Raw genomic sequence first — 16097 nt, 5'->3', positions numbered from 1 at the left:
CCTTAGCTCACACCTTAGATGTGTGAGTCCTTCACTCATCATAGGCAGAGATCCTGTTGAGATGGATGGTGGCAAAAGGAAGCCCCTCCCCACGGACATGGCTGTGCCTTTGCGTTCAGCTCACTTCACTGCTCGTGTGCCGACCGCTGACTCACAGTGTTCTGGTTGTGAATAAATTGTCTGTACGTCAATATTAATTTTGGTTCCCACAACAACTTCAGCTTGTATTCCTAGTTCAGCTGGTTTATAATCCACATCTTAAGGGTGCTGTTGGGTCTTTGCTTCCAGATGTGTTGACTTTCTCTCCCACTGAGACGCTTTTGACCACATGTGACACATTCAGTGATGTGGCCGCCCCACCAACTGCTTAGTCATGATCCAAACTTCTGAGCTCCTAGCCGATTGTTTAAACAGCTTCTCCTCTTGTTCCTGCAGTTGGCTATGCCTGGTTGCCCATTCTGAAAGACGGCCGTGTGGTGACCAGCGAGAATCAGGTCGCTGTCTCAGCCAATCTACCTGTTGGTTACTTAAGCTACCAGGAGCTGGGAATGGGAAAGGTAAGGGTCTGGGCCTCCTCCTGACCATTGGGTGGGGTGCCTATTGTGGTCACTGACAGAAGGCCAGTGACTTGGTAAACCCTCTGTCTGCAAGTGACTGCAGTTAAAGTTCATGAAGAGCAAGATACAAGCCCTTCAGCCCATTGGGTCCAGGCTGACTACAGTGGCCACCCAGCTAGCCCCAGTTTCCTGCATTTGGTCCATATCCATTCAAGCTCTCCCACTCCATGTACCTGTCCAAGTGCCTCTCAAATGAACAAATGGGTGACGTTTTCCTGCAGCCTCGGACTTCCGCACTGCCAAATTCCAGAACCTTAGTCACAGCCGCTACAGTGAAATGTAATTGTAAGTAACCATCCCCCATCCCATGCGTTACTGGTGTAAACACCCACTGCAGATTTGGGAGACGTTACTGTCGGGCGGTAGAGTAGTGGTTAATGTGATGCTGTTGCAGTTCATGGTGTTCCGGAATTCAATCCTGGCGCTATTCTCTAAGGAGGGGTTTTCTCTGGGCCCTCTGGTTACCTGCCACAGCCTAAAGACATACCCAGTAGGTTAATTGTAAGTTGTTCCACGATTAGGTTAGGTTAGGGTTAATTGGGTTTGTCAGGATTTGCTGAGGTGGCCGGAAGAACCTACTCTATGTTGTATCACGAAATAAATTAAAGATAAATAAATAAACAGAAGCTTTAGAAACTCGGCAGAAAGAGTTAGCATTTCAGGTCAAAGTTGTTTTCCTTGGAACTGCAAGTAATTAGAGAGAAAACCAGTTTCAGGTTACAGAGAGAGGTTCAATTAGCTCGGCCGTGTGACTGTTAGCCACCTGTTGTAAGTTGTGAATAGCTGGGGTCAAGCACTGATTCCCTGCTGAACCCCATTAGTCACAACCTGAAAAGGATCTGTTTATTCTACTCTGGCTGATAGCCAGTTCTCGGTCGATGTCGGTAAATTCCTTGTGCTTTGTTGAACAATCTGATCTGCAGGACCTTATTAAAAGCCATATGAACATCCAAATACACCCAAACCTTGGGTCCTCCTTATTTATTTTACTGGTCACGTCCTCAAACAACTCCAGAAAATTAGCCTGGCATGATTTTCCTTCAGTCCTGATAAAGGGTCTCAGCCTGAAACATTCCTCTCCATAAATCCTGCCTGTCCTGCTGATTTGCTCCAGTATTTTGTGTGTGTTGCTCTGGATTTCCTGAATCTGCCGAATCGCCTGTTTTTCTGCTCAGTCCTGTTCTCTCTCTAGGTTTCCTGTTATTATATCCCTACCGTAGATTCCCATATTTTCCTTTCCACTGATGGTAATTTCCAGTTTCTCACACCCTCCTGAGGCCATGTGCCACCCTCTTTATTTATAGGAGCAGTTCCAGAATCAGCAGTTGTTCATTATTTTCAATGCCACCTCACTCAAAACTTGGGGATGTTGATCACTGGCTCCTTGGGATTTCCCAGCTTTCGAGCACTTTCACTTACAATTGCTATCTTTACTCTTTTCTTTTTCAATCTTTTTAATAAATTTCAAATTCATAAACATACCAATATTGATAATGGTACGTAGATATCGGGATTACATTAATAGTGGTTAACATGTAAAAACACATATTTCAAATAGCAAATGGAGTGTAACCTCCCAATCTCATAGTAATTAACCATGAAAAAGATATTTATAAAAAGATAGAAAAAAAAACCCTGAACTAAGAAAAATTAAACTAAAAAAGAAACAAAAAAAAACAAAGAATGGGCTGTCATATTTCATCGGTTAGCTATCTTTATTTAAGGCAATTTTTCAGTTCCACATCCCACTGGAGCATGCTTCTCTAATACTTCTGCCAGGTTTTTATGTTTTCTTCTTTGAAGATCAACGCAAGATAATTGTTTACTTCTTCCATTTCAATATTCCTCATTACAAGTCCTCTCTTTGTGAGGATTTTACATTTCCCGTTGCCTGCCCTTTTCTTTAGAAGTACCCATTGAAGCGCTTGCTTTCACATTTCTCCTCAAAGGCCATGAATATGTGGAACAGAGCACAGCACCACATTTGACCCATCATGTCAGTGCCTTCCATGGTGCCAATCCAACTAATCGAAGAAGAAGAATGCCCTTAACTCCTGGTGGAGTCACCGACATGACAAGCTTTTTGCACCGATCTTTTGCTGATTGCTCATCATGTGGCATTTCTGTAGCATTCTCCAGTTTTTTTTTTACGAGGTCGAGTTGCAAGCTCGACGCTCAACCCAGCACAGACGGAAAGCGTGCAAGGGAGCCGGCTTGGGATTCGAACTCGGGACTATTTATTCCGGAGTCTGGCGCTGATGCCACTATGCCAGCAGCCAGCCAATCCAACAAGTGGCATCGTAAAATTATATTCCTTTTGGTTTTCCTTTACGGACTGCTAAACACTCTCAGTCCTCAGACCTGCAGCTGCTTCTGGCAACCTTATAAGCATCTTCCTTTGCCTGAATTCTGTCTTTAATTTCTCTTGTCAGTGGGTGATGAATCCCATTCCTTTAGGGGTTTAGTGCTTTAAGTGATTATATTTGTTTTTCATTTTAAGCATTTTTGTTTTCCTTTTTGAATCCACTGTCAAACCTCCTATTCTATTTACCTAATCACCACAAGCTGCTCTCTCCTCATACATCATCGTTAGCCCAGAATGACTTGAGAGCCTTTGGTACCAGGCTGAATACATCCTGTGTGGGCGCTTATCTTGGTAATGCTCATCCATTTCTCACTTGGTTTTATCACCCTTTCTTGGTTTCTTCTTCTTTGCATGTCCCAGTGGGAGAAGTGGAGGCAAAGAGCAGGGTTGGGCTCAGGGGAAGAGGACATCCAAACCAGAAACCAGGGATGAGCTGGGAGATCCACTCCTTACTGAAGCCGAAGTGACTGGTCTTTGCAAGAAATCAAGATCTATGTTGAATGGCTCTCTAGGACAGAAAGACGGACTCTGGACCTCACAGTTTACTTTGATCTATTGTCCGCCTGCGCTGTGCCTTCTCCGTAGCTGCTTAGCTTTGTCCTGCATTCTCGTTCTGTCTCAGTGCACTGTGGAATGAACAGTATGCAAGACGAGCATCTCAGTAATGGTGACAGTAACAAACCATTCCTAATCCCATTACTGATAACGTGAGGGAGAGGTATGGAAGAAGATGGCGGGGAGGGGGAAAGGAAGGTTGGTAGGAGGAGGTCGGTGGGATGTAAATCACCAGCATTGATCGGAGGGGCCAGTCGGTGGAATGACTGCACAACAACTTATATTCTAGAGCAGGAGTTTCCAACCATTTTTTTAAAATCCCATGGACCCCAACCATTAACCAAAGTGTCAGTGGACGTCAAGTTGGGAACCCCTGTTTTAAAGGAATTCATTTGGTGGCAAGCCATGTCTCTGAGTAAGGAGGGCAGTTGGAGTGAAGGAACTGTCACTGTTTCAGCTTCAAACCCTGCATCAGGACTGAGTTCCTCCAGCAGATATTGTGTTTGCTGCAGATTCCAGCGTCGACAGCCTGTCATGTACCCAGTGTAACTACGCAGACTGGATAGGATGTGAGTCATGTGGGCTGGGGAGTTGGGCACTGCAGGTAAATTATCCGGAAAGATGATGAAATTGTTGGGTGCTTTTCTACAGCTGGGTCCATTCCTTCCAGCAGCAGGTCCCAAGCTGGCAGGTTGGCAAAAATTCAAAGCTTTGAGTATAGAACCTTTAACCACAATCAGGATTTTGCATCTCAAAGTTTACCTTTGATTCAAAGGGAGTGGAACGCATAGTTAGTTTATTTTTCACTTTAGTCTTTTAAAGGCAAGAGCAAAACATTTTGCAAGGTTGGGTATGTTACCTTCTGAATGTGTCACTGTCACTGAGAACCTCTGATTGATCTGGTCTTTGAAGATGGTATTTGGTCTTTGAAAATGGAACTGAGTCCAAAGTCTGATCAGCCTTGAGGTTATTGAGCAGTGTAGAGTGGAAGGGTAAGCAACTCATCCAGTAATCCATGTAGTCACGCTAGTTTACAGTGTTTAAATAAGCGTAAGGTGTGCTAGCATTCATCGATCCGCGAATTGAGTTGAAGAGCCTTGAGATCAAGTTCTAGCGCTGTAAAACTCTGGTTAACCACACTATATTCAGCTCTGGTCACCTCATCATACAAGGGCTGGAGAATCTTTACAGAGATTTACCTGAATTACAGAACTTGTATGACAAAAGGTTGAGTAAACTTAGGCTTCTCTCTTTAGAGCGTCGGAGGATAAGAAGTGGCTTTACAGAGGTGTTTACGAGAGGCAGAGATGTAGTGGGCAGCCAGCACGTTTCACCCAAGGTGGCAGATGCCATAATTAAGATGGGTGGCGGAAAGTTTAGGGGGAGATGCTGAAGGTTTTTTTTAACGTAGAGAGTGGCAGATGCCTGGAACGCACTACTGGGGATAGTGGTAGAGCCTGATATGATAGGGACATTTCCGTGACTTTTTGATAAGCACATTGCTGTCAGAACATTGGAGGGTTATGGCCTTGTGAGTGGGGAAAGGGTTGGGTTGATTGTGGAATAAGTTTATATACTGTAGGTCAGCACAACATTGTGGGCCGAAGGGCCTATAATGTGCTGTACTGTTCTATGTTCCAATCTAGTTCACAATGAGGATGCATTGGAATGATGAGTATATTTTAGGGTTAACTGATTATGATGAAAATCTGCCAATTGTAGTTTTTATTGTGATTCAGGTAATTTAGATTCACAACTGTTTTCGTTTGACATTTCAGCACACTGGTCCCGAAATCAAATGGGTGGATGGAGCCAAGCATATTTTCAAAGTTGCCACACACCTTGTGTCAACGGTCTATACTCAGGTTAGTAGTCATCATCTTTGCAGCTCCTCACGTGTTTGAAACTTTGTTTTAAAGTATTGATTATGTTGTACTTGTCCTTTTTAACAGCAGTTACTGGTGATACATGCTTTTTAATATTTACTTGTGAGTGAATTAATACTTTTCAGTGCTTCACGAAATAATCTTTCTTCCTCACGTGCTTGGGTAGATGGTAGGTTGAGAGACGAAATTTTTCCTTCACTGTCGATGCCTAGAATACAGAAACAGGGAGGTGATGCGAGAAATCCATTGTGGCTATCAGAGAGGTACCTCAACTTGTGCTGCATCTTCAGTTCCAGTCTCCAGTGCTGTCTGTGTGGAGTTTGCATGTCCTCCTTATGTGCTAAGATGTGTAGGTTAGTGGGATAATTGACAAGTAAATCCAAAAGGCGAGTCAGTGGGTGTGTGCGAGAGAGAATAAGTTGTGGGGGTGAAGGGAAATGGGGAGAGGCAGAATGGGACAAGTAAGTTTGCTCTGCTGGGAGCCGGTTGGTTTATGAGGTGTTGCCAGGCTGGAGCAGAAAGATCACAGAGGCTGGGGTCGATTCCTCTGAAAGAGGGGAGCTGAGAGAGGAATAACTGGGTTTCCAACAGCTACAACAGGTGAATGCAGAGCATCTACTGACCTTTAACTGGTGCAGTGATTGGAGGCAAGTTGAGGAAATACCAAAGGTTGGTGGAGACTGAAATACTCAACATGTTTTCAGTGTACTTGGCTGAGCCCTTGAAGAGGTGTAACCAACAAGTCTGTGTATGAAGACTCGGGGAAAAAAGTTTTCCTGAAGGATGTAGCAGTGGTTTGTGAGTCCTTGATCCCTCTGATTCTCTGGTTAAAAAGGAAAGCATCCTCTGGAAGAATCTAATATGAAAATTAGAAAACGGTAGCTGCTTCCCTAACTTAGTTGTTCGTTGAAGGAGTCAAAAGAACATTGAGGCAGAGACGAGCAGATATTTGAACTACGGTGTCGGGGAGGGTTGTGTAGTAGTGGCACTGAGGTCAAGATTGGGTCAACTGTGATCCTCCAGAGAGTGGAGGAGGAGGATGGAACGACCACCTCGTGTCCCTGGCTCTGATGTTCTTCTCGTATCGTCTGCAGGACCAACATCTCAACAACTTCTTCCAGTATTGCCAGAAGTGTGACTCAGGCGCTCAAGCTTCCGGATCAGAACTGGTCAAGTTCCTGAAGGTGAGTTTGTGGTTTCAGCCCTGCACCATCACCTCCACTAAACTCTCTACCATTCACTGATACCATGACGCCGGCTTCATCTTTGTAATGCTAACAAGGTGGGTCATAGAACATAGTTTAGTGAAGAGGAATTTATGACTAACAACCTCAGCAAGGTGGATCATTATTTTTTACTCCTGCAGTTAATGTAAATAGCCAATGACAGGTGGACATTCATCTTCAGTGAAGCATAATTCACTTCAAAATTCAGTGTATTGGCTATAGAAACCTGGTGTGGTGCTTAATCATTGTGGAATTTCATAAGTTACATGCGCGACAGGATAAATTTCTACCCCAGGCAAACTGTTATCCCAAATATTGTGTTTCTTCTGCAATTTCCTTTTTTAATATGTTGGGTTATATTTAACGTCAGTTATATTTCTACTGGTGCCTGACATGTATAACATCTTGTGTTTCGTCAGCCTTGCTGAATTTAGACAAAGGTATAAAGTTGGTCACTGGTGCCCTGCCTTTTTGTAAGGTCATTGACTGACACAACATAAAAAGAGGCCACTTGGCCCTCTGAGTTTCTGCTGGCCCTTTGAACGAGCTTTCCTATCTGTCCCACTTCCCAGATGCTATCACTGTGGACCTGGAAGTTATTCCCTCATGTAGCTGTCTGCCAATGAAGATGTTAAACTGTGGTACAAGGAAAGAGACAACTGTACATTTCAGGCATTTCTCTTGTACGCCCTGGTTCTGGGCACTGCAGGCACAACTTCCTTTTGGTGAATGAGAATTTAATTTTCCCCTCCTAATCTGAGCAGGTTTAACAGTGCAGTTAACAGAAGAGTTGAAGGTGAAAAATGGTTATAAATAGTTTGAATTGGAAGAAAACATATTTTCTGAAGCATTTTTGTAACAGTTTCGGCATTTTCAACCAATAATGGGCGTGGGACATCGTGGTTCCTAAACCGTGTTGGTCAATACTTAAATGTTAGTAGAATGATGAATATCAGCCAGAGCACGAGGAGATCTCTTCTTTAGGAGAGGGTCATAGGTGAGGTGACTAGTGGGCTTTAGTTCAACGCCCTCATCCAGAAGGCAGCAAGGCTTGTGAATGTGACTGCCTTTGTCTCCTTTGCCAATGGTGGGTGACGCACGAGTTGTCAACCTCCAGATGAGCAGAAGGAGGTTGTGGGGGTGACTAGGACACCACGTGACCATGACCCAGGGTTGTCATTAGCAGTGTTACCAGGCAGGAGCAGTTGTATTAACCTGCCTTGGTCTAGACAGGTAGCAGCGGTATTACTGGACTCGAATCCAGAGTCTTGAATTAAGGATTCTGAGATGCAAGTTCGAATCCCACCATGGCACGTTGGAAATTAAAATTCACTTAATTTACTAAGCTTGAGTAAGAAGCTGTTCTCAATAGTGATAACCAAATTAAAAACTACCAGGTTGTCATTAAAGCGCATTTGGTTTACTACTGTCCTTGAGAATGTGGACGAAAACCCAAGGGAGAGAGAAGGCTGTGAGATTTGTGGATTAACGTATAAATTTCCTTACCCAGTCGGCATGCAACTCTAGTAGTGCTGACTTTGTTCTCTGGAGCGAAGGGGCCTGAGAGGTGATCCTACAGAGGGACTGTATATAAGCTCATGAGGGGATTAGGCAGGGTGTACGCCCTCAGTCTATTTCCCAGGGTCAGAGAATCAAGAACTAGAGGACATAGGTTGAAGGTGAGAGGGAGAAATTGAAGGGTACACAGAGGGAGGTATTTATATTGGGCAGAATAGGCCCCTCCAGCCCGACAAGCTGTACCACTCAGCAATCTCCCAATTTAACACCAGCCTAGTCACGGACCAGTTTGCAATGACCAATAACCTACTTACTGGTACTGGTTCCTCCTTGAACTGTGGGAGGAAACAGTAGCACCTGGGGGAAACCCATTCGGTCACAGGGAGAACATACAAACGCCTTACAGATGGCGCCGGAATTGAACTCCTAACTTTTGACGCCCCCAAGCTGTAATGGCATCAGCTAACTGCTATGTTACCAAATGAGCTGCCAGAGGAAGTGGTTGACGCAAGTTCAGTAACTACTTTTAAAAGGCAGTTGGACAGGTGCACGGGTAGGAAAGGTTTAGAAGGTTATGGGCAAATGGCTTGGATGGGAAATCATGGTCAGCACAGACCAGTTGAGCCTGTTTTGTGCCGTATGACTCTATAAAGCAATTCACCAGTGTGGCTCATCACCATTGAGGTGGGCACAAAACATTAGCCCTGCTGAGGAGGAATAAATAAAGCCACTCTTCTTGCCTTCCCTCCAGAGTTTGCACGCGATGGAAGGCCACGTGATGATTAACTTCCTACCTACAATCCTGAACCAGTTGTTCCGAGTTCTTGCCCGGGCCACACACGAGGACATTGCAGTGAACGTGACCAGGTGGGGAGCAGGTCAATGTCGAGGTAAAAGGTCCTGCACTTTCCTGAAACCCTGCAGAGATGAATGTTGCTGAACTCCCGGGCAGGGGAAACTGTAGCTGTCTCTCAGCCACGGCCTTGGATTAGCGGCACCTGTGGCAGTCTGTCTTCACCCATTGGCATTTGTTCGGTGTGCAGAACAAAGCCTGTGTACAGCACTTGTTGGGCAGGCTTGAGGACACCAGCAGCAGGACAGGGTAGGGGGGTGGGGATGGGCTGGGCAGCAGCATCTTAGCTCTTGGTGTTGTGTTCCTGCAGCGGGAGGGCACCAGTGTCTCTCCCTTTGTACACGGGGTTAATTACAGCACGTCTGCTTGTCCTTGCGAACGTTGACCGATTGAATTTCCACCTCCCCCGTCTCTCCACGTACCCCCGACCTGTGGGCCCATTCACCAGGACCCTCTTGCCCCACCTGCTCTGGTGGCCCCCACAAGCCTCTCCCCTCTAGCGGCCTCGTCTCACGATTCCTCCCTCCTCCCCCCCCCCCCCCCCCCGCTGCACAATCCTATCTCCTTGGCACCATTGCCCCTCATCCAATGATTCTGCCCACCACTCCAGCTCTCACGCATTTGCTCTCCCCTGAAGTGAGTTTATCAACCATTTTGTCATTCCTTCTCTTCGCCCCCACCACCCCTTGGCCCAATCATGCCTACATGCTGCGCCTGTGTGCATCCTCAGTGGTGTTCTAACCTCTGTCTGTTTACAACGACAAGAGCTGAAATATCAAATTCTCTGGGACCTCAGATGATCATTGTGCGCAAATGCATACATTTAATTTCCTTCTCTCCCTAGGGTTCTTGTCCACATCGTCTCCCAGTGTCACGAGGGTCTGGAGCACTACCTGAGGTCCTACATTAAGGTGATGCGTGATTATATATTATGCCGTGTTGTTACCTGTAGCTGAGCTTTAGAGAATGTGTTCTGAGCAGTGCCGATGGGATTCTTGTTTGCTCTTGCAGATCATTTGTCAAATGGTTGTTCCAGGGTTATTTAGTCCAAATCAGCTGAACCAACCTGATCCCTCTCCCCAGCATTTACCTGCAAGCTCAGAAATTACGGCTGAGTCTGGAATTGTTTTGGCTCTGGAAGAGGCTGCCTGACCCATTGTGTCTCTGCTGTTTTCTGTCAGTCCCATTCCCCCATAACTCTCCAAATTGTTCTCTCTCACGCACTAATCTTGTTCTAGTTGTCAACATGCAGCACTTGCACTTCACAGACGCTGCCCGACCTTTAGAGTACTTCCAGGATTTCTCATCCTGTGCTGCTTTGATTGAATTTCAAGGACAGGCTCACATCAGCTGGTAAACTCCGGATTATAATCTCTCTCCAGTGACAACTCATCCTCAAATCTCCACCCCTCTAATCCTCCTACCCCTCTCCCCCTCCACTCTCCCCCTCTCCCCCCTCCTCTCGCCCTGCTCTCCCCATCTTCTCCCCATCCCCCCTCCCCTCCCTTGCTCGTTCTCCGATTTAATTGCTCTTTTATTGACTAACATACTTTCAGCTGTCTGAGCCCTGACCCTCCTTGTACTCCTTCCTCACTTGACATATGTTAAAAGCAATATTATCCTGTATAACCGACTGTCAAATTTTATTGGAAACCTCTCCTGTAAAATGCCTTGGGAGCTCTGTCAGAGACACTCTGTGTTTTTTCTCCGGATGCAAATCGGGAGCCTTGCATTGAATCTGTTTGGCAGGTGTAGTTGGAGCCTGAGGTGCTCGGAGAAAGGTTGTGTCAGATCAGTGCAAAGCCCTTACTGTTAAGAGTTATGTTACCCGTGTTACATTAGTGTCAACACAGCTGGCTCGGAGGATTACTGTCGTTGGGTTGGGTGAGGTGTTGATGAACGAGCTAAAATTAATCCTTTCCTCATGTTGTTTGATGTCTTCAGTTTGTTTTCAAAACCGAACCCTGGAATTCATCAAAGTGCAAGACCGTGCATGAAGAATTAACCAAGTCCATGACAGTTCTGCTGAAGACCACGGCTGACTTTCTCACCTGCAACAAGCTGCTTAAGGTAGGTTTAACTTAAAAACCCTCGTAGTTTGGAGAATCGGCTCAAGTGACAAGACCAGGTCACTGAGATGCCTTAATCTACTGGTCTGAACCAGTGATCAAGAGCCCGTCATTAAATTCCCACCATGGTAACCATGAGATCCCTTGGATTACTAGTCCAGTAAATTTAACCATTTAATTTTCTCCTCTCCCCAGACCATACCAGCAGCGGCTGAAATTCACCCACGTCAGTATTCTGTCCATGATGGATAATTAGTGTGGTGTATTATGTCATGACTGCAGCCAGCTGATCATTTGATGCTCTTCCAGAAGACTAGTTCATCTTTTTTAATACCGGTTTGAAATTTACATTCTTCTTTCTAAAATCCTAAAAACTCTGTTTGCTTCTAGTATTCTTGGTTTTTCCTGGAGGCGCTAATAAAGTCAATGGCACAACATCTCATAGAAACCAGCAAACTGAAGGTAGGCGGTCACTTGTCCGATGTTGCTGTGTTGCACGATTACTGTGGGCTGTGGTTAGACTTGGTCCAGAAGGAGATTCTTGAATGATCTTTCTTCTGTAAAATTGAGCTTCCCCAAAGGAGCTACAAGACAGTAGATGCATTAGTATCAACACAGCTGGCTCAGAGGATCACTGTCTTTGGGTTGGGTGAGGTGTGGATGAACGAGCTTCCGATACTTTTTCAGAATTCTTTGGGTCCTGCTGAAGTGTCCGAGGGTTGGAAAACTACTAGTGTGACACCGCTGTTTAAAAAGGGAACATCTATCACCAAAAAAAAATATGAGATTCAAGCAAGACATGGAAATCGTAATTTAATGGAACATAGAACGTAGTTTAATGAAGGGGAAATAATGAATAACAACGTCAGCAACATGAGGGATGAGAAGTAGATCAAGGACAGGGAAAGGATGGTCCCCAGTAAATCCAACTGATTGTTCAGGAGAAGCAACTTTATCTGAAGAGTGGTGAGGCAGCAAAATGGACAGCTTTTTAAGCTTAAACATTCCTCTCTTCCCCTGGTCTGGATCCAGCTCACAACCCTATTTCCTACTTCCCCTCTAACTCTCCCTTTGATAGATACATCCAGAAGCAAGTTGCTGAGAATGGGGAGTGCATCACAGTTGAGACAGGAGCCAGGGAAAAGATAGAGAAGAGAAGGAGATGGGTGAGGGTGGAGCAGGCAGGATGAATGGTCTCTTTATGTTATAAATGTGCTTTCCTTTTGAACTAATTTCAGTGGGCATCGTGATAAATTATTACACGCAGCTGGTTGCTAAGTAGTTGGAGCAGAGTTAGTTCAGTTGCGAGGCACTTGTCATTTTTAGCAGTCATTTCTAATCTCCGGCTCACACCGGGCAGTTGGTCGAGGTGACAGATGTCTCTGGACACGGTCAGTGCATCTGTTCCTGTGTTCTCGCCTTACAACTGGGTGAACAGCTGCGAGGCTTTACAGACAAAAAAAAAGCACGGATTACTGTTGAACTCTGCAACACTGCCACGTTTGTTGTGGTGGAGATTGTTTTGTGGGGAATGTTGAAGTGGCCGAAAACCACGGAAAAGGAAGCATTGAATGTGGACACTGACGCCTCCTGATCTGCGGTGAGCTCAAGTCCCTTTGATGGCAGGATTCGCAAACATTTGGACAGGACGGAATCCATCCCATCGCATTGTTCAGGGGGGCGGGGCTCGTCTCAGCCTCTTGGCCAGCGTTTGCTCTGAGCCAGCACCACAGAACAGATCCTCTGATCATTATCGCTTGCTGTCTGTGAAGGTTTATTGTATGCCACTTGGCTGCCTATCTTCCAACCTTACAGCATTTGCAGAGGAGATTCAGCAGGATGTTTCCCGGATTAGTTCTGGGGAGAGATTGGACAAACTGAGCTTGTTTTCCCAGGAGTCAGGGGGGCTAAGGAGTGGAGTGACCAGTCAGAGGTATAAAAATTAGGAGAGGCTTTGTTAGGGTATATAGTGAGAATTTTTTTCCCCTTCTGGTAGGGGTGTGGGTATAAAGTGGGAGGAAGAAGATTTAAGAAGGATGCGAGGGGGGGCAAGTTTCTTTTTTTTTAAACACAGAATGGTTGTTATCTGGAATACACTGCCAGAGGAGCTAGGGGAATCAGATACTGTCACTACCTTGAAGAGGTAAACACCTATTTAAGCAAGGCAAAGAAGGGTATAGATGCAGGTAAATGGGCCTGTTTCAGTGCTGTATGACTCCATAGAAACGATGCCTCCATCTCAACAAGGAGTCGGTAGCTGTAAAGCATCAGGGTATCCTTGCTCACGGGAACCCATGATGTGAAGTCTGGCAGACAGGTTGCCCCCTTTATAGGAAGGATGTGAAAGCTTTAAAGAGGGTGCAGAGCAAATTTACCCCTGGGTCAGAGAGCGTGTCTTGTGAGGAAACGTTAAAGAGCTAGGCCTTTTCTCTTTGGAGCGAAGGAGGATATGAGGTAGCTTGATAGAGGTGTGCAGCATCAGATTTTGAGAGGAATTCCAGCACCTTTTTCCTCGGGCAAAACCAGGGGGATTGCTTTTAGAGTGATTGGAGAATAGGTTGGGGGAAATATCAGAGGTTGTTATCTTTTACACGGAGAGTGGAAGGTTCGGGAACACTGCCGCAGATGGCGGTGGAGGCTAATGCAATAGGGACATTTAAGGGACTCTTCTATAGGCTCATGGATGAAAGAAAAATAGAGGTTTCTGTGTAGGAGGGAAAGGTTTGACAGTGGGGAAGGTTTGTGTGGGTCAGTTTGTGTAAGAGTGGAATGAGCTGCCAGTGGAAGTGGTAAATACAAGTTAAATTGTTACATTTAAGAGCAGTTTCGATGGGTAGTGAATGAGGGAGGTGTGAAGGGCTATGGGGCAGTGGAGCTGGATGGGATGGGACATAAAAACAAGTTGGTACAGAATATCCTTGATGGGCTGAAGGGCCCATTTCTATGGTATAGGGCTTTATGACTTTGATCCTAGCACAACATCTTGGGCCAAAGTTATGTTCCACTGTTCCATGTTCTAAATAGCACACAGCAAGATTCCACAAGTGTCAAGTCCACAGTCATAAAAATCTGCTTTCGTTCCATTGAAGCATAAATATTAGTCTAAGGCTTCCTTGCACCTCTTTGGATGGTGGACCGTCGGACTTTGAAGGGATCTGCGTGCTTCAGGGAAGGAAGTCTGTACCTATCTTGACTGTAGGTCCTAAATGTCATCTGAATTGGCCAGAAAGCTACTCCGCTCACTGGTAGTTAGTGAAGAATAATGTATGTCAGCCTTGCTGAAAATGCTGAGCCTGAACAATACACATATTAAACGAAGGTTATGAACTATGTTGTCCCGTGCCCAGCCTAACTGCAACTTGCCTGTAACCTGGTAAAGTATTTCAAAGAGCGTCGTGGGAGAGTCATAAAGCAAAATGTGAGTCTCTTAGAGAGGGATCCTGTCACCCAAAGCTTGAGTAATGTCCTGAAGGGAAGAGAGATGGGTGGGGGGGGGGGACTTATTGAGGGAATTCCAGAGCTTGGGAGTTCAAGGAGTTGAAGGTATGGCCACTGGTGACGGACGATTAAAGCTGAGGTTCATCAAGAGTCCAGAAAACCAAGAGATGTAGGTCTGGAGATCACAGTGATCAGGAGCTTCTGGAAGTCTGTGAACAAGGGAGAGGTTTTGCCATGCAGCTAGTAGTTACTGACTTTATGCTCTGATTTATCTAGTTATTCCGGAACCAGCGATTCCCTGCCTCTTACCAGCACACAGTAGAGACGCTGGTTAACCTGTTAATGCCACACATCACTCAGAAGTATAAAGACAAGCTGGAAGAGGCTCGAAACGCAAACCACAGCCTCGCTGTCTTCATCAAGGTTAGAACCACCTCAGCTTCTCCCTCAAATCCAATTTGCATCTTAAATGTTATAAAAGCAAATGTTACCCAGAGTGTATCAGCTTCCGTAGAAACAATTTAGGCATTACTTTCTGTCCTGGAATTAAATTTTCTTCTTGCTTATTTCCTTGCAGAGGTGCTTCTCGTTGATGGACAGAGGGTTTGTTTTCAAGCAGATCAATAATTACATGAAGTGGTTCAGCCCAGGGAACCCAAAGGTAGCTCCGATTTCTTGTGCTTGTTATTCTTAGTTCATTCTCCAGTGACAAAAAACCTGAAAGTGCCAGAGACACGCAGCAGGTCAGGCAGCATCAGTGACGAGAGAAGTGGACTCAGCATCTGGACTCGTGACCATTCAGTCATAGAGTTATGCAGAACAAGAACAGGCCCTTCAGCCCAACGCAACACTGCTGACCTAGGTGTCTTTGTGAGCAAGTCCCATTTGCCCATGAACCTTTCTAATCAATGTCCATGTCCAACCGTCTTCTAAACATTTTACTTACATCTGTCTCTACCACTTTCTCTGGCAGCCCGTTTCATATACCCACCACCCTCTGTGTGGAAAACATTGCCTCTCATATTCCCCTTTAAATCTTCCCCCTCTCACCTTATACCCCCTCGTTTTAGACTCCTCTACCCTTTCCCTCAGCTGTATTAAGTATATCTATGCACAGGTGCAATGAAAATCGTACTTGCAGCAACATCATAGGTAGAGCAATTTAACATTTGCTATAAAATCATTACTCATGACAGAAAACAATTAGAACAAAATGTGTCCATTGTAGTGCAAAGTGGTCATAGGATTGTGCAGGTGGCTGTATGTTGCCTCATAAGTGATCGAATCTGGGGGAGCTGATGGGAATGAGTGGAGAATTAAAATGGAATTAGTGTAAATGGGTGGATGACAGTATAGACCTGGTGGGCTGAAGGGCCTGTTTCTGCGCTGTGTTACTCTGAGTCAATGACATTGTGAGCTCAATTAGCAGACATTGCATTCAGCACCAATATTAGAGGAAATATTTCAACTGCACTGTATCATGATTGTATAATTCTAAAATATTAAACACATGTTTAATCTTTTTTTTAAAAATATGCATCAGTTTCCCCTCCCACATTAAACCCCCTCA

The 16097-nt window shown here is 45.3% G+C and overlaps 1 protein-coding gene across 7 annotated transcripts in view; it reads left to right on the top strand.

Moving 5' to 3' along the window:
• The window catches only part of dock9b (dedicator of cytokinesis 9b), a 329527-nt gene that overhangs the window by 222184 nt on the left and 91246 nt on the right, over positions 1–16097 (top strand). For all 7 annotated transcript variants that reach the window (XM_059970496.1, XM_059970495.1, XM_059970491.1 and 4 more), the window contains exons 21-29: positions 436–557; positions 5316–5402; positions 6518–6607; positions 8919–9034; positions 9865–9931; positions 10965–11090; positions 11480–11551; positions 14804–14950; positions 15105–15188. In XM_059970496.1, the coding sequence (XP_059826479.1) occupies positions 436–557; positions 5316–5402; positions 6518–6607; positions 8919–9034; positions 9865–9931; positions 10965–11090; positions 11480–11551; positions 14804–14950; positions 15105–15188 (911 nt within the window). The remainder of the gene's footprint in view (positions 1–435; positions 558–5315; positions 5403–6517; positions 6608–8918; positions 9035–9864; positions 9932–10964; positions 11091–11479; positions 11552–14803; positions 14951–15104; positions 15189–16097) is intronic.

This window comes from Hypanus sabinus, chromosome 5, assembly GCF_030144855.1.
Source record: "Hypanus sabinus isolate sHypSab1 chromosome 5, sHypSab1.hap1, whole genome shotgun sequence".
In the NCBI taxonomy this organism is placed as follows: Eukaryota; Metazoa; Chordata; class Chondrichthyes; order Myliobatiformes; family Dasyatidae; genus Hypanus; species Hypanus sabinus.
The sequence above is the reverse complement of the archived record's forward strand: the minus strand, read 5'-3'. Positions and strand labels throughout refer to the sequence as shown.